This window comes from Eublepharis macularius, chromosome 4 (assembly GCF_028583425.1).
Source record: "Eublepharis macularius isolate TG4126 chromosome 4, MPM_Emac_v1.0, whole genome shotgun sequence".
NCBI classification, from domain to species: Eukaryota; Metazoa; Chordata; class Lepidosauria; order Squamata; family Eublepharidae; genus Eublepharis; species Eublepharis macularius.
In genome coordinates this window covers 162,021,202-162,044,437 of record NC_072793.1, presented here as the reverse complement: position 1 = coordinate 162,044,437, position 23,236 = coordinate 162,021,202, and the positions used below count along the sequence as shown (strand labels likewise).

Genomic DNA, 23,236 nt, shown 5'->3' with positions numbered 1-23,236 from the left:
GTTATCTTCACAAATTTTATTTATTGTTTTCTTTTCCTTTCTCTTTTTCAGTTGCCATGCCAGATATTTCCCAGGTTTGTTTGCACCTTCAAACGCTTTTTGGTTCAATCTTTTAAGATTCCACTCCAATTCTTTGTTATCCATTGCTGTCAGCTGTTCTTGAAGAATTTTAATGTCCTGATAAATTTTCTTTTTCCCTGGTCTCTTCTTTAACTGTATTTCTTTGGCTTTTATTTTCTCCGTGATTTCCTGTCTCTTCTCCTCTTTCTTTTTTCTGGCTCTACCATTTAAGTCCATTAGTATGCCCCTAATTACCGCCTTGTAGGTGTCCCAAACCTTGTTGGTTGGTACTTCTTTATTCACGTTGTATTGTATGAAGAACTTTGTCTCTCTTCTCAGCATCTCCATATTCTCTCCCTCTTGTAACAAATCCTCATTTATTCTCCATCCTTTCCTTTTTCTCCTTCTCCCCAGTTTCCACATAATTGGATTATGATCCGAGCCTACCATTGGCATTATTTCCACCTCCTTAGTCCATAACGCTAAGTCTTTTGAGGCCCAGATCAATTCTCGATAGTGTAGAATGCCTTGCGGAGAAGAACGTAAATTGTCTACTTTTAGGGTTTTGTCTTCTCCATACATCTTCTAAAGTTTCCTGTTGTGTCAATTCAAAAAAGAGCTTTGGTAACAGTCCTCTTTTCTTTTGTGCCGTTGGTGATTTTTTATCTAATTCCAAATTTGTCACTCCATTGAAGTGTTGTAATTCTTAAAGAGCCAGTGATCCAGAGGAGTTAGCCGTGTTAGTCTGTAGTAGGAAAATAAAAAAGAGTCCAGTAGCACCTTTAAGACTAACCAATTTTATTGTAGCATAAGCTTTCTGTAGCATAAGCTTCTGACAAAGAGAACGTGATTCTCGAAAGCTTATGCTACAATAAAATTGGTTAGTCTTAAAGGTGCTACTGGACTCTTTTTTATTTTAAAGAGCCAGTGATACTAAACTACACACCCTCATAAATACAATGATAAATTTTGGACAATTGCTTGGAAACCCCCTTGGGATTGAACCCCTCTTCATTCTCCAGTGTGGCCCAGTGCTGCTGCCGCCTTTGCCAGTGCTTCTTTCCGGGAGTTCATAGAATCATAGAGTTGGAAGGGACCATACAGACCATCTAGTCCAACCCCCTGCCCAGTGCAGGATCAGCCTAAAGCATCTCTGACAAGTATTCATCCAGCCTCTTCTTAAAAACTGCCAGGGAGGGGCAGCTCACCACCTCCCTAGGCAGCTGATTCCACTTTTGAACTACTCTGACCGTGAAATGAAAAAGTTTTTCCTAATATCCAGCCGGTACCTTTGTGCATGTAGTTTAAGCCCCTTGCCCTCCTCCAAATGACAGCCTTTCAAATATTTAAAGAGAGCAATCATGTCTCCCCTCAACCTCCTCTTCTCCAAGCTAAACATTCCCAAGGCCCTCAGCCTTTCCTCGTGGGGCTCAGTCTCCAGACCCCTGATCATTCTTGTCACTCTCCTCTGCACCCTCTCGATTTTGTCCACGTCCTTTTTGAAGTGAGGCCTCCAGAACTGCACACAATACTCCAGGTGTGGCCTGACCAAGGCAGTATAGAGAGGGGCTATGACCTCCTGCGATTTCGACGCTATGGCCCCTTTGATACAACCCAGGATTGAATTAGCCTTTTTTGCCACCGCATCACACTGACTGCTCATATTTAGTTTACAGTCCACTCTTACCCCAAGATCCCTTTCACATATACTACTGCCCAGAAGTGTATCCCCCATCCAGTATTTGTGCTTCCCATTTTTGTGGCCCAGATGTAATACTGTGCACTTGATTTTGTTGAATTGCATCCTATTCACAGCTGCCCACTTCTCCAGAGTATTCAGGTCTTGTTGAATTGTACTTCTATCTTCTTGGGTGTTTGCTACCCCTCCCAATTTGGTATCATCAGCAAATTTAATGAGCAGCCCTTCCACTCCTTCATCCAGATCATTGGTGGTGTGCATAACAAAAGAACAAGCCAAAGATACATATAGTTGATAGACCTTGAGAACTAGATGAAGCATGTCCAGTCCCTGTCCCATGGCTGCTGTCAGTGCTGGTGCTGCCCTTATTCTTCCATTCCCTCTTGAAGCAGCACAGCATGGTGCGGCTTTCTGGGATGCACTGATTAGGGGCCCAACCATTGTTCCCCAGCTGAACTGTATCTTGCAGATTTGACTCTCTGCTCACCAGCCATCCCCAGTGAGTTAACAATGCCTCCAAACATGAGACTTGAGGGGTGCCCTGACCTGCCTCATTGGTGGAGTAGCAACATGTACAACAGTACTGGCAGGAGTAAGAAAAGCAGTCTGCCTCTCAGCATCAACCTTTTTTGCCTCTGAGGAGTGGTTGCCAATTGTCCTAAGGGGTCCCTGGGAACTGCTAGGAGGAGGCATTTCTTCTTCCATTTTTTCAAAGTTGTACAATTCCTCCTCAACATCACCACACACACCCCTCCAAAAAATTCAAGGGCCACTGTATCTGAATGAGAAGAGGGGCTGACATTGGCGGTGTGCATCACGAAAGAACAAGCCAGAGATATATATAGAATCCCCCAGTTCGGCTCATTAAAGTAGCGTCTCTGGAACACTCAGCTAAATCCAAGAAACAAGGCTGGAACTACTCCCCCTGCACCAAAAAGATTGTGTATGTCATTTTGCAGAGGCAGCACACACATAACAGGCAATAAGAGGGAGAGGGCAACCATCCACCAGCATCTTGCTTTCCTTAATGGCAAGTCTCTCTGTGCTCATCATACAACTTTTTTGCTCCAAAGGAGAGAGACTGAGCCCTTAGCATGAACTCCATTAGCAGGATGTGTGTGTGTGTGTGTGTGTGGAGTGCATGAGTGCATTTTTCTTCAGTGCTTCCTGGGCAATGACCTTGGCATTGAGTGGCTTATAGAGATCAAAGGTTTGCTTTGTAGCTATAGGAGTGGGAGCAGCATATGGCATGGTGCCATCAGTGCCAGAGTTGCCATCTCCATCCCATCCTGTTCAGTTTAACTCCCAGTGCAAGGAAAGGAGGGGCAACATCCAACATGGTTGCACACACGTGGATTTGAGGAGGGATATGTCTCTTTCAGCCTCTGAGCCCCTGGCTGCCACAAAGGCTTATCTTATGCAGATTTGGGTGAAAATTGGAAATAAAAAGCAATTAAGAGAGAGACTCACCAAGAAGATGCCAGACATGTGAAGCTTGTTCATGCATGTTCAGAGGCCATCTACTGCTCATGTCCTTTGCTTAGGTGCCATGGTGCCAGGCCACTTATTGTGACTTAAGAAGTCCACCAAAGATGGTGGGTCAAGGAGCACTAGGAGAAATTTAATCATGCCCAGAAAGTCTTCTGGCTTTGGGGGCTTTTCTGATTAAAATTGTTAACCCGACATTAAATGATGGGGAGGGAACAGGTGTGTGAATTGCACACTTCTACATGCCCCCCTCCCCGATATATGGAGAATTTCTCACTGACGTCACTAGAACGAAGTGGGGGTTGTTCACAATGTGATAAATATGATTGGAAAGAAAGGGGAGTATTTCTTATTTTCAGTGTCCTTTCTGCAGTTGACTGTACAAATGGGACGAAAGGGGGAATTCCTTTGTTTGTTCAGAGTTTGCAATAAAAGCTGTTTGTTACTTCTACACTTCTCTCCAGTTATTCCTGGAACACCGGGGGGGTGGGGAGAGATGTTGTGGTGATTGCCTTGCAATGAAGGGCAAGCTGTTGCCCACCACCATCCACCCAAGAATTGCTATGGCTAGCCTAAACTGTGGGTTACTATCCTCCTATCAAGCATTCTGGTTAACTGTTGATGGGGGGAAGGATGTAATGGTATTTTCCTTGTACCAGACTGCAACCTATTTAGCCCCCTTCTCACCAAAAGTTTGCCATTTTGCTTCAAAGTACTGCAAGCCTACTTCCAAGCAGGACACTCCATAAACTATCAGGGATTCCATTTGCTTTAACTGAACTTGCTCCAATCTACTGTAGCAAAACTCCACTGACCAATTTATAAAATGAGGACTATGGATGCCCATTCCCCAACACTGTATGAGTTCAAATGATTTTTGAAACAGGCACTGACAGTGAATGTGTGGGCAGGAAATGAAAATGGTGACAAACCGTGTCTCTGCCCAGGGGCCAGGGAAAGGGGGAAAGCCAATCAATAATCGATATTTGATTGATTGACAGGGGACCTATATAGTTAAGATAGCAGGGGAGGTCTGTGTATACCATCAAAACAAAGAGGACGCCAAGTCCAATACAGACCCAAATATACTTCCAAATGGCTCAGTTTCATATAAACAAATTTTTACTCAATCAATGTACACTTAGAGAATCCAGATTGTAACTACCTTAACTGGGTAGCCCCTAGACACTACTACCTTAACTGGGTAGCCCCTAGACACTACTACCTTAACTGGGTAGCCCCTAGGCAAGGAAGATGGGAAAGGCTTTTTTGTCTAGGGCTACCCAGTTAAGGTACTAGAGCAGGCTAAACACAGAGCTATGGCAACCTCTAGGGATTCTCTCCTAACCACACAAAGTAGACAGTATGCATCAGGCATCACGTGGTCTATTGAATACTCTCCTTTGGCCTCTGATATTGTTAAGATAATTAAATGTAATTGGCTTGTGGTGAGTAGAATACCAGGTTGTAAGAAGCTCCCAGTGGTGGGATTTAGGAGGACAAAGAATTTAAAAGATTCCATAGTGCACTCTGACTTCAAAGAATCGACCCCACAAAAACAATTGCCTGTAGGACATTTCCCGTGTGGGTGCTGTAGTGTATGTCCCTTGTCGATAAGAACACAGAGAGTGATAATTCAGTTACCAAAAAGAATCTCTATACAAGAGACTTTTCCACGTGTGCTACACCATTTGTAATTTATGTCATTAAATGCCCTGTATGTAGGGAGCACCACGCGTCTACTGAGACTTTGGATACAGGGACACCAATCTTGAATTAGAACTAGGAATTTGACAGCTCCTCTTACACAACACTTTGTGGAACATCATTTAAATGAGCGGGACATCAGCTCCACGGAGCAAAGTGATGGGTGGTGGGTCTGGCAGTGAGCTAAATACCCGACTGCCGGACCTTGGAGAAGACCGCAGCCCCCAGGCCCCGCCCTCTCACTCCTCCGACCTGGGCAGCCGTGATTGGCCGCCCGGGGTTTGAACTAATTGGCCGCGGGCCCGCCCGAGGCATGCCGGGCGATCCCGCGGCCATGGCCGCCGCATCTTCCCGGCCTTCCTCCCCCCCCCCGGTGGCAACTGCGACCTTGGGTAAGTCTGGAGTCGCCGTTTCTCAGTGGTGAAGGTACTGGATTATAAACACATAGCCAATGCCCATCAAACACTTCTTCGGTGGGAAACAGAATGGATTTTTAGATTAAATATGATAGCCCCTAATGGACTGAATCAGGAAATGGATTTTTCACCCTTCTTGTAATGTGTATGGGTCCCTTTAAGGGAGTGAGAACTCCTTAATTAACTCCTCGGCATTAAGTACATATTGAATACTGGCAACAATTTAGATTTAGAGGAGAAGCAAAAAGACTTGGAATTGGAATGTTCAGCTTGTTAAAAACAAGTGTCTGCATTGCAATCCTTTTGATTCTATGTGAAATTCCATGAGAGAAATGTATGTATCAATGGCATTAAAGGTATAATAGTAATGAATGATAACAAAATTATTGTACAACCACAAAGTAATTTATTGTATTTCATAGATATGAGATAAAGGCTGTGAAAAAGCAGGTCTCAGCGAAACGGGGAAAAAACCAAAGCCGGCAAGCCTGTTGTCAATCTCCCGTCGGGAGTGTCCTCACCACCAGTCCTTGACATTTGCACTCATCATTCCATGCATGCCTTAATCTCCCAGGTGGGACTCAGCAACATTCTGCCCAGCTGGATGGAATTCGCCTCTGATGCAGATCCAGGCTGCATTAATCCAGGAGTTCTGTGGTTTTATATCACAGGCAGCAATTAAACAGCTATTAAACATGGCGGAGGTTGGAACTGACCACAACTACACTGATGTGCCTTTATCGTAAGAGTTCCAGGAAAACCATGGTGATTGTATAAGGTGGTACAACTAGGTTGATTCTGGCATATGTGTAACAGCCTGCCTTTTTTTCTAATCATCCCCTTCCAGATCATGGAAGGCTTCCTGGGGCTCGCTTTTCAAACTGTATTGGCATGGTAGATGGAACACACAGTCCCATCCGGCAGTCGAAGAGAAGACGTGACCAATACAGCAATAGAAAGTACAGCTCTATTCTTCCCCAGTGCACAGAAGTCCACAAAGGCCAATTTAGAGATGCAGAGGTAGGCTTGAGTAGTAGAAACCAAAATGCATTTGTTTTTGCCAGTTCTACAATCTGCACTACATTTGCTTGTGCTCAATCCTACTTTAGCCCTGGAGAAGGTTATCGTTCTGCCACTGATAATGTTCATTGCTGCCTACCCTCTGAAGAAATACCACATGAAGCCATGAATCAGGACATGTTGGGAGAGACACTTTGACTATGCTCTCGTAGGGCATGGGACATAGTAGAATGTGCCTTCAGATCCTTGAAGAGTTTCTGGAGCCACCTCTCCTCCAGACTGTTTTTGAGGAGAATGTCATTAGTATAATAACAGCCTGTGTTATCTTGCACAAATGTGCGAGATAAAGGGACATGCTGGTCTGCAGGACTGCCAACTGCCAAAGCCACTGCTGGTGCCCAGCACAGAATAATATGTGAGGGATAGGTCAAAGAAGTGTGGGACTTGCTTTCCAGATATATGGAGAGAATCACTCACTGATGTCACTGGAACGAATTGGGAGGGTTTTCACAATGCGATATACATGATGGGAAAGAAAGGGAAGAATTTTCCATTTTTAGTATTCTTTTTGCAGTATGTGTGGGATGAAAGGGGGGACATCCTTTGTTTGTTCAGAGTTTGCAATAATAGCTGTTTGTTACTACTGTACTTCTCTCCAGTTATTCCTGGAACATGTGGGAGAGGGATGATGTCATGATGTTTGCCTTGCTATGAAGGGCAAGTAATAGCCCACCACCACCCATCCAAGAATTGCTATGGCTAGCCTAAACTGTGGATTACAATCCTCCTATGAAACATTCTGGTAAACTGTTGATGGGGGGAAGATGTAACGGTGTTTTATTTCCACCAGTTCTGGGAAGCTGCAAGTTCCCAGTCATGGGAGTGGCTTTCAGAGCTCTTACAAGACAAAGGGGGAGCCTGCGCCCTCTTCTTATAGCTTGGTACACAAGAGGAACACAAGTAGCCACAAATGTAGCAAAGATTGATGGGAATTCGTCATAGCACAGTGGATGCAAACAGGAGCTCATTTAGGTGATCTCAAACAAACAATTAGGAAGTATTGTATAATTTTTTAAATTAAGACATGCTTCAAGGCCCAACAAAGAAATACAATAACCATATTAGGTGATATTCATACAAATCTATGAGAAATCAAGCTGTGATCAAGGATAAGCATATAACATGAAAACAAAATGGCCTATAGGTATCTGATGTTATTAGACATTTTCCATTACTATGCAACATTAGTTCCTTTAAAAAAAAATTTTTTTATTGGATTAGAAATCAAATTATTATTCATTACAATCAATTCCCTTTAAATATTCCAATTCTAACCCCCTTCCCCCCCTTTTGTTGACTTCCAACAGTTTTCCAACCCCTTATCTATTTTTCCCCTTACTCATTTCAAACTTACTTTATTCTATTAAACATACACTTTCGTTCTCTTCTAAGCTTATCTATTATAACACAGTGCTATCTCTATTCCCTTTCCCACTTAACTTATCAAATTAAGTATTACATTCCTAACGTATATTCTTTAATAATGTAACATTTTATCTGATTTTCATTCTCTATTCTCTAACTTGATCATTCTAGTCTCGTCGATATGGGACAATCAATTTGTCCCCTGTTCTGCATAACTCTAAGTACTTCTATAAACATTGTATACATTCAATATAAGTCAATCAATTTAACTTATACTCTATATGTTACTATTTACTTCCTTCCACCTTTCTTATATTCATTCTATTTTGATTATATAGTTTACCTATTATACAATTATCTGCCAGAAACATACTTAGTTAACTTATATCCTTATAATTCTTAGAATAACACCTCTATTGTTTAATACTGTATATAATAATCTAATAAAACAATTGCTTAGAATTTCTTATTTAACTTCCCTCCCCCCGGTAAAGTCACTTCTCTCTTCTTTTATTGTATTTCAGTAATTTTCAAACTGCCACAGTTCTCCCACCTCCCATTTTTCACCAAATATTGCTTCAGCTTCTCCCAAACCATATTAAACTGTCCTGGATCGAGATCTCTCAGTTTCCTTGTCATTTTGTCCATTTCTGCCATGTACAGCAATTTGTAAATCCAGTCCTCCATAGTTGGCACTTCTTGTACTTTCCACTTTTGTGCATACAAAAGTCTAGCCGCTGCTGTCATGTAAAATAACAATGTCCTATGTTGTGCTGGAATATCTTCCATTCCCAAGTTCAGTAGCAGCAGTTCTGGGTTCTTATTAATTTGAAATTGTAAAATCTCACTTATTACTTCTATTATTTCCCCCCAGTACTGCCTAGCTACCTCACAAGTCCACCACATGTGATACAAAGATCCTTCATGCTTTTTACATTTCCAGCATTTATTAGACGTGTTAGAATTCCCTAGCACAATTTTCTTTGGTGTCAAATACCAACGATAGATCATTTTATAAACATTTTCCTTAATATTAGCGCATGTCGTAATCTTCATCGTCTTTTTCCACAAGTGCTCCCACGCCCCCATTGTTATCTCTTTGTTAAAATTTATTGCCCACTTCACCATTTGAACTTTAACTATCTCATCTTCTGTTAGCCATTTTAACAACACTTTGTAAGTCTTAGAGATTTCCTTTTTATCCTCTCGCAGAATTACCTCCTCTAGTTCCGAATTCTCCATTCTTACCCCTCCCTTCACACAGTCCGAGTTATAAAGATCTCTAATCTGTCCATATTGAAACCAATTATAACTTGGAGACAACTCATCTTGCGTTTTAATTCTTAATTTAGAAAATTCTATTCTTGTTCTCTCCTTATACGTTAAGCGTTGTTGTTCATTATCGACAGCTCTCGGATCTATTACTTCAAATGGAACCACCCAGGAAGGGATTCCATCCTGTAGGTAATTTCTGTACTTCTTCCAAATTGTAAAGAGGCTTCTCCGAATATAATGGTGTAGAAACATAGAGTCAGCTTTTACTTTATCATACCATAAGTATGCGTGCCATCCAAATATTTTTTTGTATCCCTCTAGGGCCAGTAGTTTGCGGTTTTTCAGCGTCATCCAGTCTTTCAACCACACCAGACAAATTGCATCATGGTAGAGTCTTAAATTGGGCAGCTGCATTCCACCTCTCTCTTTTGAATCCTGCAATACTTTCATTTTCACTCGAGGCTTCTTGCCTGCCCATACAAAGTCCAATATTTTCCTCTGCCATTTTTCAAACTGCTTGGAATCCCGAATAATTGGTATTGTTTGTAACAGAAACATCACTCTCGGCAACACATTCATCTTGACTATTGCAATTCTTCCCAACCATGACAAATTCAATCTGTTCCATTTAATCAGATCTTGCTCTATCTGAGTCCACAATTTCTCATAGTTGTTCTTAAATAAATCTATATTCTTTGCAGTCAGTTCGATTCCCAAATATTTCACCTTATTTGTTACTTCACAGTCTGTTATTTCCATTAATTGCTGTTGTTTTTGTTTGGTCATATTTTTACATAATATCTTTGACTTCTTTTTGTTTACATAAAATCCCGCCAAGTCTCCGAATTCCTTAATTTTCTCTATCACCTTTGGCATATTCTCAATTGGGTCCTCTACCATTAACATTATATCGTCCGCAAATGCTCTGACCTTATAGGAAAAGTCTTTTATTTTTATTCCACGGATTGCATCATCTTCTCGAATCTGTATCATCAATATTTCCAAAACCAAAATAAACAACAGTGGGGACAACGGGCAACCTTGTCTTGTACCTTTACCTATGCTCAGTTTCTTAGTCACCTCGTCATTCACCACAATTGCTGCACTCTGGTCCTTATAAATTTCTTTCACTGCTCTTATGAATCTTTCCCCCATTTGTAGCTGTTCCATGGTGGCAAACATAAAGTCCCAGTTCAAATTGTCAAATGCTTTTTCAGCGTCTACGAAGAAGAAACCAACCTCCTTATCACAACGTTTATCATAATATTCAATAGCATTTATCACTGTCCTTAAATTATCTTATTTTGTCTATTTGGTAAAAAACCAGCTTGTTCCTCCGCAATAACTTCGGACAACCATCCTTTTACTCTTTCCGCCAGTATCTTCGCAAAGATTTTATAGTCATTATTCAGTAACGAAATAGGTCTATAGTTTTTAACATTGGTCAAGTCCTGTCCCTCTTTAGGGATCAATGATATATTGGCCTCACTCCAAGTATCTGGAGTCCTTTGGTCCTTCAGTACTCCATTGATCACTTCCTTTAAAAATGGCACCAGTTCATTAGCCATTACCTTATAAAATTTAGCTGTAAGTCCATCAGGGCCTGGCGCCTTTCCCAAATTTGTTGACTGTATTGCATTCCTTAACTCTTCTTCCGTTACTTCACTATTCAATTTATTCCTCCATCCTTCCGAAATTACTGGGAGCTTCATTTTGCCCAGATATCTCACTATTGAGTCTTTGTTCACTTCTTTTTTATTATATAACTTTGCATAAAATTTATAGAAGGCTCTACTAATAGCGGTCTGTTCCAGGTGAACTTTATTGTCATCACATATTTTATTTATTATCCGCTTCTCCTTTCTCTTCTTTAGTTGCCACGCCAAATATTTCCCAGGTTTATTTGCCCCTTCAAACGTCTTTTGGTTCATTCTCTTAAGATTCCATTCCAGCTCCTTATTGTTCATTGCCATCAACTGCTCTTGAAGGATTTTAATGTCCTGATATATCTTCTTTTTCCCTGGTCTTTTCTTTAATTGTATCTCTTTGGCTTTTATTTTCTCCATAATCTCCTGTCTCTTCTCTTCTCTTTTTTTCCTGGCTCTTCCATTTAAATCCATTAGTATGCCTCTAATCACTGCCTTGTACGTATCCCATACCTTGTTGGTTAGTACTTCTCTGTTCATATTATGCTGTATGAAGAATTTAGTCTCCCTTCTCAGCGTCTCCATATTTTCTCCCTCTTGTAACAAGTCCTCATTTATTCTCCATCCTCTCCTTTTGGTTCTTTTCCCAAACCTCCACATAATTGGATTATGATCTGAGCCTACCATAGGCATTATTTCCACCTCCTTAGTCCAAAGCGCTAAGTCCTTTGAGGCCCAGATCATATCAATTCGTGACAGCGTTGAATGTCTCACCGAGAAAAACGTGTATTGTCTACTTTTAGGATTCTGTCTTCTCCATACATCTTCTAAGGTTTCCTGTTGCATTAATGTGAAAAAAGTCTTTGGTAATAGTCCTCTTTTCTTTTGTACAGTTACTGATTTCTTATCCTGCTCCAAGTTAGTAACTCCATTGAAATCTCCATCAAGAATTATCTGGTCATAAGAAAGTTCATCCAATTGCTTCCTCAAATCCTCGAAAAAGCTTTCTTTTGCTCCATTAGGTGCATAAACTCCAATCACCAACACTTTCTTTAAATTTCATATACATTCCACTGCTAAAAATCTGGCTTCCACATCTCTCACCACTAATTTTGGCTGTAGCTCCTCTTTTATATACAAAACCACTCCCCTTTTTTCTTTTTTGAGGCCACTACAAAGTCATTACCCAATTTATTCAAGGTATTTTACATCCTGCTTTCTGATATGGGTCTCTTGTAAACACACAATATCACATTTTTGTTTTAATAGCCAGTGGAAAATGTTTTTTCTCTTATTGGGTGAATTAAGTCCATTTACATTCCAAGATAGAACTTGACACTCCATATTCATAGCCTTCTTGTTGGTAAGTCCTTTTCATTGTCCCTAATGAACTTTTCCATTTCTAATTCAGATCTAATGCGCTTTTTCACTCCCCCAAATTCAAAGGACATTCCTTCAGGCAATTCCCATCTGTACCTTATTTTCATGTCCTTCAGAATCTGGACTAGAGCTTTGTATTTTTTCCGATCTAGCAACACCGATCTAGGTAACTCCTTCATGATGATAACCGTCTTGCCATCGACCTCCAATGGATCCTGAAATTGCTTACTCACAATCATTTCTCTTACATTTCTAGTCGTAAACTGCACAATCACGTCTCTTGGTAGTTTCCTCTGGGTCGCAAATCTTGAATTTATTCTGTACACCACATCTAGGATAGCCACAGTTTCCTCCTCCTCCTTCCCCAGGTATTCAGCTAATACCTCAGTAATCTGTTCTTGGGCCGTCTTTCCTTCCACTTCCAGCAAGCTGTGAAACCCCAGCTGCTTCTCCATATGTTTACTCTCCGCAACTGCCATTCTGCCCCTCATCGCCCTCATTTCAATTCGTTGCGTGTCTGCTAGGGTCTCCACCACATTTTCTACTACATTAACTCTTTGCTGTGTCGCTTGCTAGTCATTTTGTATTGTTTCCATACCCTTCTTCACTTCTGCCAGTTCATTTTTAAGTGTCTCTTTAAACTCTTTCGCCAACTCTGGTATCATTTCCTTAAGCTCCTTAATCCCTTCTGAAAGTTTTTTGTCCAAGTTCTCTATCACCGCCTGCCACTCTTTTTCGACATCGTGGGGCTTGCTTTAGCTCGCTCCGATGAGTCCGCTCGCTTCCTTAGCTCCGTGGCGTTTGGTTTAGTCTTCTTTTATTTTAAATGTCCCGGTCTTTTCCCAAAAAAGTCATTTAAAGAGTCCAAAATGTCAGGCGTCTTTTCTCTATGGTTCCTCTATGGTTATTCCCCTTTATTTGTAATCCAATATGGCTTACTTCCTCTTCCGCTGAAGCCGCGGAAGACGGTGATTCCCTTCTTCCTGTAGTCCAGAAAGAGCCGCTTCTCTCCAGCAACTCTATCACTATTACGTATTTCCTGTTTCCCAGCCTCCCACAGCAGTTCTCGTGATGGTAAAACTTTCTCACAGCCCGATATCTCCTTGTAGCCACAGGTATGTAAAACAATAGTCCAATTTCTTTAATAACTCCGTTTTCCTTAGTCCTTTTTTTAATATAGTTCTTGCCGGAACTTCCCCTCCTTATAATCAATCTGTTGCAGTTTAAAAGTCTACTTTAATGCTTCATTACTTTAAGTAATCTGTCCCGTTTCAAGAGATAGTGATCTTTACCTTCTTAAGCACTTTTCGCGGGTTGTAATCGCTGTTTCAATCCCAATTCCCATCAATTCTTCTTATCCCTGTTGAAGCTTGGGCATGTAGGTCTTATGCCAACCGCATTGGCTCCAGGGCTGCCGCAGAGATTTTAGCCGACCTGTCTTCGGGTGGGACCTCAACGGACGGGAGAGAGTCTGTTGCGCAGGACCCCCCTCGCCCGAGATCAATGCGTCCTGAGGTTCTTGAGCATTCTATGCCTGTTCTCCGCCTGAGAACAGTTCGTGCCCCTCCAGCCACCAAAACAGCAGCCCGGACAGCTCAGCACTTGGAGCTGCGTTAGACCTTCATGGATCCCAAACCGGAAGTCACAACATTAGTACCATTTGTAATGTATTTGAAAGTAAGAAAGGTTTGATCTAATGTCAGCTTATGGGAGTTAACTCCTAAGACGACTGGATTTGTAATGAGGTGGACACAGATTTCAAACATTAGAAAGAATGTACTCAAAATCTGATCCCATCTTTATCTTTCATCATCAGGTGTTCTTTTGTATTCAGACGAGGCCTCAGGAGAATGATGTAGCATTTGGGAAGAAAGATGCAGCCCAGTAAGCCCAGACTGGAGGCCAAGATTGAGAAAACCTGCACCGCCACCATGTATTTCCCCTTCGTGCTCAGGTAGGTGGGCACAAAGGACACCCAGACACTGCAGAAGACCAGCATGCTGAAGGTGATCAGCTTGGCTTCATTGAATGCCCCAGGCAGCTTTCTGGCTAGGAAAGCCACAGTGAAGCAGATGGCGGCCAGGGAGCCCATGTAGCCCAGGGCAGCATAGAACAGAGCAACTGACCCTTCATTGCATTGTAGTACGATCTGTCCGGGCTGGGAGTTCATGTCTGAGTCTAGAAAAGGGGGAGAGATCCCCAGCCAGAGAATGCAGATGCTCACTTGGATATTGGAAGAGGAAAGGACAATGAAGATGGCCAAGCTCTTCCCCAGCCAGTTCCTCATCCTGCTGCCTGGCCTTGAGGCCATGAAGGCCACCACCACAGTGACAGTTTTTGCCAACACAGAAGAGACGGCAACAGAGAAGATGATGCTGAAGGCAGTTTGTCGGAGGAGGCAGGTCACCTTCTGGGGCTGACCAATGAAGAGAAAAGAGGACAAAAAGGAAAGCAGGAGGGTGATGAGGAGAACGTAGGAAAGGTCCCGATTGTTGGCTTTGACAACTGGAGTTTCTAAGTATTTAATGAAGATTCCCAAAACAAACATGGTAATCAAGGTGAAGAAAAGAGTAAGGAAACTTAGGATGATCCCCAAAGGTTCTTGATAGGACAGGAAGGTTAATTCCTTAGGAACACATTGATCTTGGACCTTGTTTGGATGCTGATCTTCTGGACATTTATCACAATGACTTGCATCTGAAAAGAGCACATTAACTTTAGTATCACCACATCTACTTTTCATCCATGATAATCTTTGCTCTTTTATATTCTCTGAGAATATATGATTGGAAGCGTGTAGTTAACGTGCCAGAAAAAATAGGACAAGATAGGGTTGGAAAGAAACAGAAACTAACAAAGCATAATAGGGATGGAGGTGGGAAACAAGGGAGGATTAAGACTTGATTTGATCTAGTAGGAGTGACTGCTAAAGTGAGCCAAAAAGGACAAACTGAGGCATTATTGGTGGATGAAGCATTATTTTTGTCCTTTCAGACTGGGGCTCTGGTATGTGACTTACCTTCCTGAGTGGAGACTGTCCCTTCCACACACAGAGAACAGTCATAGCAGCAAATAGGTTCTCCTTCCTTAATCACCTTGGTGTATCCAGGTGGACAGTTCTCAGTGCACCTAGAAAGAGGCAGGGTCTAAGACAAGGAACATCAAGCAAAACATGTTAGAGGCTTTGCTTATTGTATTTCTGTGCACTTGAATACAGAAAAGTTTTTGCGTGCAAAAACAGCTGTACCAGAGCTTCATTTCCCTACCTCTTGAAAAGCACTCGTGATGGGCCAAAACTGATGAAAACCAAAAAAACAAACAGATCAGATCAGAGGATCTGTGCTTTCCCCATAAGTTTTCATTTTCCTCTGGTAGGGTTGTTTTTCAGAGTAAGGACACATTTGCTATTTGACTCAGAAAAAGAAAGAGCCCTGAATGACTATGGAAGCAATTGTAAACAGGTCTACTCAGATGTAAGTCCCCTTTTATTCATAAGTCTTTATTCCAAGTGAAATATCTTTCAAATTGCAGCCTGTGATTTAAGTCTCCCTTCCAAACATTTCCAAAGCTGAAAGCAGGGGAAGGGAGAGGTCGCCCCTTGCAAGGACTGGATTGGCAGGGAGGCAGAGAATATCATTTCCTGGGGTGGGAGATGGGAAGATGCACTCATATGCATATGTCTCATTCCCCCTTCCTGCCAATCTCTCTCTCTCTCTCCCCTTGGGATCTGATCCGAGCTGTTCAGGAAAACAAGCTGCTGCCCTGCTAAGCAAGCCCAGTGCCTGCCTGCTGCTTGAAGGTATGAAACACACAAACTCTCTAGCGAGAGGGACTTGTTACAATTTAGTTTCCTGGATTTGGTTCAGCATTCCAGAAGATGTTTTAACAACTCAAACCAGTGAGTTCTTTGTGTATTTTCAGCTTGATTTTTCTGTTATGCACACCTCTAGTTTTTAGACTGTAAACTGATTTTATGGGAATAACTACTGACAAGTTATTAGAGTTTTTAAAGGGTATAAAATGAAATAAGTGTTTTCCCCACCTCATTAAACCATCTGGGCCACACAATGGCATCCTGATTCATGGTGAACTTTATCTCTGGAGAAGATGTTTGTCTCTCTATACTCCCAACTTGAACTCTAACAATAGACCGATTGGGCATCACCACCCAGTTCACTATATCAAAGTCGACTTCCATGTCCCCATTTTCATCAAAATAAACTCCTTTCATGGAATTACTGTAAAACCAGAAGTTTCTCAGGAAAGGATGAAGCTAGAATGACATCAAAAGCAGAAATATTAAGAAATCACAAGACACCACAGCGTCTTTTTACTGAAGGTTTAAGGACAGTGTCCAACTGATGGTGGTGTAATTCAAAAGATGGATCTCTTAAGCATATGCTTTAGTCATGTTTAGTAATTCAGCCCTTTTGGGAAGAAGTTGTTAGTCATATTAACTTTATATTAGAAAACCCATTTATTTTTGAGGATTTTAATGTTCCCTCTAAGCTGTGTAGTGTTGTTAGCCAAAAATCTACTTCATGAGCTGAGATAACAACTTGCATTAAAGTTGTGAGCGTGCCTTCTTTTTAAAATATATATATATATTTCAGTCTACAAACATACAAACAAACTTCAAACTAATTTGTATTGTCTCTCACTTAAAAACAACAGTCATTCATACATGGTTGTTTGTATGGGTGACTAAGTTGTGGTATAAATGCTGCAGAGGTTCAAGTCACTGTCCTGTGGTTAGACTGAACAGAGCCTTGCCCACCCCAACTGGCAAAGGAGAACCATGGTGTAGCATTGCACCAGTGCTAATCTATTTTTGTGCCAGCATTACCCTGGAACATCTCCAAAATTCACTGGCATGTCATACTAAGCTTTTCCTGCACTGCTTTGGGACTGCTTTGTTAATCCAAATATTGCAGCCTTGGGTTTTGTGCTCTGCTGTTTTCTCCTCAGACTTCTTCTCTTCTGGGACCCTTGATGGGTCCACTCGTGGCAGATGCTTGAGGAATCTGTGTATTATTTTGCCCAGTTTTCTTTTCTTTTTAGTGAGAAACACATCAGTTGCTCATTGAAGTGCTGATTTGCCAAGTAAAAGGCAGTGAGACCAGGAGTTCATTTTCAAAGCTATGAAAATGCCTTTCTTATATGTGCCAAAATAAATTGTGACTATACAGGAGGTTAAAACCTCCATGCTCTGATGTGTGTGTGCACAGTGACTTCTAGTGTACAGCACATTCAAAAGGAATTTTTAAGCCCCTGCTGTAGGTTTGAATTTTTTTACTGATGGGCCCGCCCATCACTGCAGCCTTCTCCAGCTCTTGGCACTGGGATGGAGGGACCTCATGGCAGGCACAGCGAAGAGGCTGCGTAGGTGCCTGCTTGCCACCTCCTCCTCCAGCTCCTGGCACCAGGATGGAGAGGCTGCTTGGTGGGCCGGTGAAGAGGTCACATGGGCACCCACCCTCCACCACAACTTCTTCCTCCAGCTCCTAGTGCCAGGATGGAGGGACCCCGAGGTGGACATGGCAGAGAGGCTGTGCAGGTGTTGGATCACCCCCACCACCTCCATCTGGCTCTGGAATGGACAGACTGCTCAGAGGACCTGGAGGGGAGGCCATTCAGCCAGCCACCCACCATCGCCTCCTTTTCCAGCTCCCAGCACCAGGACCTAGAGACCAGAGAGGGAATTCCTCCATGCCATAGCAAGAGTCACACTAAGCCCTCAGGAAGGCAGGGCCCAGGGCAACCCTTTGTGCACGGGGCTTCTCTCATTGTGAGCTAAGTTATAAAAAAAATGTGTGCGATTGCCATAAGTGCACGTTAGTAGGAACAGTGATGTTAATACACTGTTAAACTACTTGCCTGTCTGTTGGAATCTAACTAATGGTCAACAGAAATGGATCCTCTGTGCCTTTACAGTTGCTAAAAGATTTATACTTCAACATTGGAAAGACATAAGCCGATCTCCTGTAACCACTGGACTGAAGACCTTATAAACTTATCAGCATTTGAACATATCGCATATAGAAAGCGACTTTGCCTCGACTTATTTTTAGATGTTTGGAAATCTTTCATAGATACCTAGAGAGAGAGATGCCAATAGTGTTTGGTAGCCAGCTGGATGTACTGGAACCTTTCTGTCACAATCTGTCTAGATGTAAATAAATTTGGTTGGGATGGAAGAGACGTGGTTCTGGTAGCAACAAGGAAAGGATATATATTTATTTTACAAAATGTATACCGTCTTTTGCCCTCATAAGGGTCATCAAGATAAAAAAAAACACATCAAAAAACAAACCAAAAATCTTAAAATCTTAAAAAGTTGTAAATCAAGCAAAACATCACATCATTAAAACAAGCTGAAATATACATACAAAACATAAAACAACAATTAAAACATTGGGTAGAAAGGAGGGATTACTGAAGGAATCAGTGATTCCTGGTGGAAGATGTCAATAGAAGGGGCAGAGAGTTCCAGGGTGTTGGTGCCATGACTGAGAAGCCCCCTCCCAGGTTGCTACACCCATAACCTCGGAAGATGTGATCACCTGAAGCAGGGCCTTGGAAGATGGCAGCAGTGTTCAGAAAGGTTCATAAGGGTGATCCTTTGGGTATATTGGTCACAAACTGAGTAGGGCTTAAAGGACAACACTGGCACTTTGAATAGTGCCTAGATCAAGAGCCAGTGCAGATGGTCCAAGGCTGGAGTTATATGGTCCCATTGACACACTCCACTCAATATTCTGGCTGCAGCATTCAACACCCATTGAATTTGCAAACACCCTTCAACTGCAGCTCCATAGTTGCATTGCAGTAATATAAGCTATATGTAACAAGGGCATATCACTCTGCCTCTATCTCACTTTATCATCATTTGTTATATCCTATGATCTATGACCAGAATCAATTGGCTTCATAGGAGGAGGCTGTTTGCAATTTCCCAACATTCTCCAATTTCCCCACTACCATATGCCACCCAATTTATGATGATTAGCCCCCAACCCTACATGGCAGCCATTTTTTGAGGCAGTCATTCTCAGTTTCAAATTCAGAAATCCCCACAGGGTCAATAAGACTGGGAATGCCTGGATTAAACATATTCAATTGAGAGCCAAAACAGACGTGACGAGTTTCCTAAGTTCAACTTGGGTTTCCTTACCTCAAGGTTTGACGGGAAGTGTAGGCGTCCTTGCAGGTGCATCACTGCATTTCTCCTTCCCCTGCTTGAGTGGCCTGGAGCTATATAGCCCCACGTGCTCTGCCCCCATCACACTGAGTGTCACTTCATCTCCACCCCTCACCTGGCCCAGCCCCCACAGACCAACACCGGGCTGCACCGAGAGAGCAGGAGGAAAGGCTCCAGGAGTATGTTGGATCTTCCTCTCACTTGCCCAGCCCCCACCAGAAGCCACGCAGACCAGAACAGCGGGGACTGGGCCAGACGAGGGAGGGGGGAGATGAAGTGACGCTCAGTGTGATGGGGGGAGGCAGAGCACGTGGGACTACATAGCTCCGGGCCATGCAAGCAGGGGAAGGAGAAATGCAGCGATGCACCTGAAAATACGCCTACACTTCCTGTCAAACCTTGAGGTAAGGAAACCCAAGTTGAAGTTCGGTAACTCGTCACGTCTGTTTCGGCTCTAAGTATTCCTAAAAACAGAAGAAAGGGAGCAAAAATGGAGTTCTGTAACAGAATGAGATTGTGAGAGCAAGTGCATGTTATAACAAAAGGTCTATCAGGTTCTCTGAATAACCAGCTTTCGTTTTTTAAGGTAAGTCTCTAGGCACAAGTCTAGAAATGGGAATAGTTTGTCTCCAAAATGAATTCATCACTATTATAGAGTGTCTCATTCCAAATTTTGGTTCCTCTGAAGCCCCGAGAACTACAGGAATACACCATGATTCTATGGGGACACACAAAGAAATGCATCCCAACATTGTCAGAAACAAGTCAAATGCTGTGAGCAGAAACAGCTAAAACATATATAGATTAGCATTGGTGCAAATCCGAACTATTCAAAATGGCTTTTTACTCAAATGAGAGGACGGTATCATCGAGATGGGGTCTCAGATACTTCGCTAATGAGTTAGACTTCATCATTATATTGCCTTACATATTATCTGCTGCTTTAAATATGTACTCCTATGTACCACCAGTGCTCCATGTTGTCTAATGTTAGTCCTAGAATTGATTATGTTCTGCTTCAGTATTTTTACTACTCCATACTGGATTCTTGCTAATACTTTGTCTTTTAAACTTGTACCTATTTACCCTCTGGCATGGTTTTTGGGAAAATGTCCTTGATACTGTACAATCTGCTCTGAGTCTCAGTGAGAAAAGCGGACCATAAATGACATAAATTAAATAAATATATACTTGAGTATCCCCCAGTGTCTTTTCTGTTTTTATTACTGATATAACTCTCTGATTCTGATAGATTCCTTGTTTCAGCTTGTCATTATGGTTTTTTGCATGATGAGAAAACCCCAATACACTTAGGTCATAAGCCTTGACCTCTATTCATTCCCTCTACACCTACAATTTTGGCTTTCTTCACCTAAGGAGAATTGGTCCGGAGGTACATGGAAGGTAGACATCCAAAGAAACCTCACAAACGGATTTGCCTTGGAAATATAGAGAAGTGTACTTGTATGTACAAAGTCTCCAGAATCTGTATTTGGAATCACACTATTAACAGTAATTTTCAATGACACTGTCTGCAAGATTCAAAAGATAGAGTGAATAAGCAAAAAAAGTCAGACGCAAGGTGCAAAGTGGGACAAACAAACAAAATTAAAACTTTTGCTGGCATCTGAGCTGATTCTGACAGACCGAGAAAAAAACTAGCAGAAACTACCAATAAAAATGGGGCACTCCATGCTAGGGATCATTAGAAAAGTGAGTGAAAACAAAATGGCTAGTATAATAAAGCTCATAGAAGTCTCTTCTGCGGCCAGATTTGCTATGTTCTAGTCAGCACTTTTTACTTGGGAAAACAGGTGACATGATAGAGGTCTAGAAAATTATGCATGGTGCATAGAAAAGGAATACAAAAAAAAATCTTCTCCCAAATTAATAGAATGTGGGATCATCCTATGAAATGACTTTCTTCGGGCTTTTTGTTTACTTTTTCGTTTATTATGCTGCAGGAACATAATAGTTATACAATGGGTAATAGCTCAAAGCACGCCAAAGGAAGATGTATTACTTCATGAGAGAGGTAGACGATTTCTGTCACAAACTTCCACAAGATGAGGTGACAGCCATTGCTTTAGATAAATTTAAATGAGGTTGGAAAGATATATGGAGGATAGGAGGACTATAGTCGGCTACTCCCCACAATATTCCTATGAACTTAGACAAAACAAATACCTGCCATGGCTGAGCTTTCCGAAGTCCCAGCCGGTCACTCTTCAAAATCTGATTAGATCTCGACAAGTAGGCAGCATTCAAGGCTTGTGCCACCAATTGGACGGAGTTGTAGATGGAATAGCTGTCTTGAGACAGGATACTTTCAAGCTCATCCTGAGATGGAGTTTCCACTTCCTCTTTCTCTCTGCATCTTATCCAGCCTTTCACAGACCAACCATGATTAAAATATGAACAATGAAATGCTTCCTCTCCTATTTTATTGATGGTAGAGAGAAATGATTTGAAATTGTCATATGTGGTCTTGATGCTTGTCCGGATCAAAAAGGAGAAAGAACCATGGATGTGGTGGGTATCAAAGTATTTGAAAAACCACCTCATGCTGAGATCATGCAGGACTGCTGTGATCCAAACTTTCCCCAAAGGGGATTTTGTGTCTTGTTCAACATATTTTATTATAAATCCAACACCCATTATGGAGAGGGAATCTCCATGGAAAACAGATACATTACATTTTCTCTGTATGAGAAATGAATATGTGCGCAAATTCATATTGTATAGTTTCAGTTCTGGGATGGTGTCTGTGAAGGCAATGCAAATCCCACTCCTGATGATCACAGGGGTCAAGGTCTTCAGGAATCTTTCTCCTCTAACATTGTCTGGAGCAAGGAGACCAACCCACGTCCATCTGAAATGCAGGAGCATCTTGATAATCCCCATGAAATATGATTCTTGTTTGGAGGCCAACTGGTAGAAAAAAGGGTGATGAGTTTCATCTGTGGGAAAACGATGATCAAAACTATAACTGATCTAGAAAGGAAAGGAGGAGATTGGTGTAGTCAAGACAAAACTCGCACACTTTTTCACCTGTAATGAAATTTCTCTGAAATCAGCCACTGTACCGGAGGATTGGAGAATAGCAAGTGTTACACTCATTTTTAAAAGGGGCTCTAGAAGGGAACCAAGAAATTACAGTCCAGTTAGCCTAATGTCTGTCATAGGCAAATTAATAGAAACCATAATCAAAGCAAAAATTATTAGACACATAAAGGAACAAAGCTGGCTGAGGGAAAATCAGCACGGCTTCTGCACAGGGAAGTCCTGCCTCACCAGTCTTTTGGAGTTCCTTAAGAAAGCAAACAAGCGTGAAGATAGACATTATACTGTTGGACGTTCAAGAGGCTTTTAAAAAGATTCCTCACCAAAGACTCCTAAAAAAATTATTGTAGGGTATGAGCTATTGTAAGACACAGTTCATGTTTTTGTTATTCTTAGAGTGTTACTGGTTTCTTGCTCTTTTCTACTGCTACAGACAGACTAAGAGCAATTATGACAGCCGGTTTGGTGTAGTGGTTAAGAGCGTGGGACTCTACTCTGGAGAACCGGGTTTGATTCCCCACTCCTCCACTTGAAGCCAGCTGGGTGACCTTGGGTCAGTCACAGCTCTTTGAAGCTCTCTCAGCCCCACTCACCTCACAGGGTGTTTTGTTGTGGGGATAATAACAGACTTTGTAATCCGCTCTGAATGGGTGTTAAGTCATCCTGAAGGGTGGTATATAAATTGAACATTGTTGTTGTTGTTGTTGTTGTTGTTGTTGTTATTAACATGGTTACCCATCCTGAAGGACTCCTAAGTAAAGTTTAGTAATCATCAGATAAGAGGACAGGAAAATGGGCTCAGTTAAAGGAAGCAGAGAGTAGGAATACCTGAACATGCTTCTCAATGGAGGTAAGT

General features: G+C 41.9%; 1 protein-coding gene across 1 annotated transcript in view; it reads right to left on the bottom strand.

The window, feature by feature from the left end:
* The window catches only part of LOC129327742 (vomeronasal type-2 receptor 26-like), a 38,369-nt gene that overhangs the window by 5,669 nt on the left and 9,464 nt on the right, over positions 1-23,236 (bottom strand). The window contains exons 2-5 of the mRNA XM_054976500.1: positions 21,505-22,311; positions 16,159-16,389; positions 15,136-15,262; positions 14,341-14,813 (exon numbers count right to left, since the gene is read on the bottom strand). Of these exons, the coding sequence (XP_054832475.1) occupies positions 14,341-14,813; positions 15,136-15,262; positions 16,159-16,389; positions 21,505-22,311 (1,638 nt within the window). The remainder of the gene's footprint in view (positions 1-14,340; positions 14,814-15,135; positions 15,263-16,158; positions 16,390-21,504; positions 22,312-23,236) is intronic.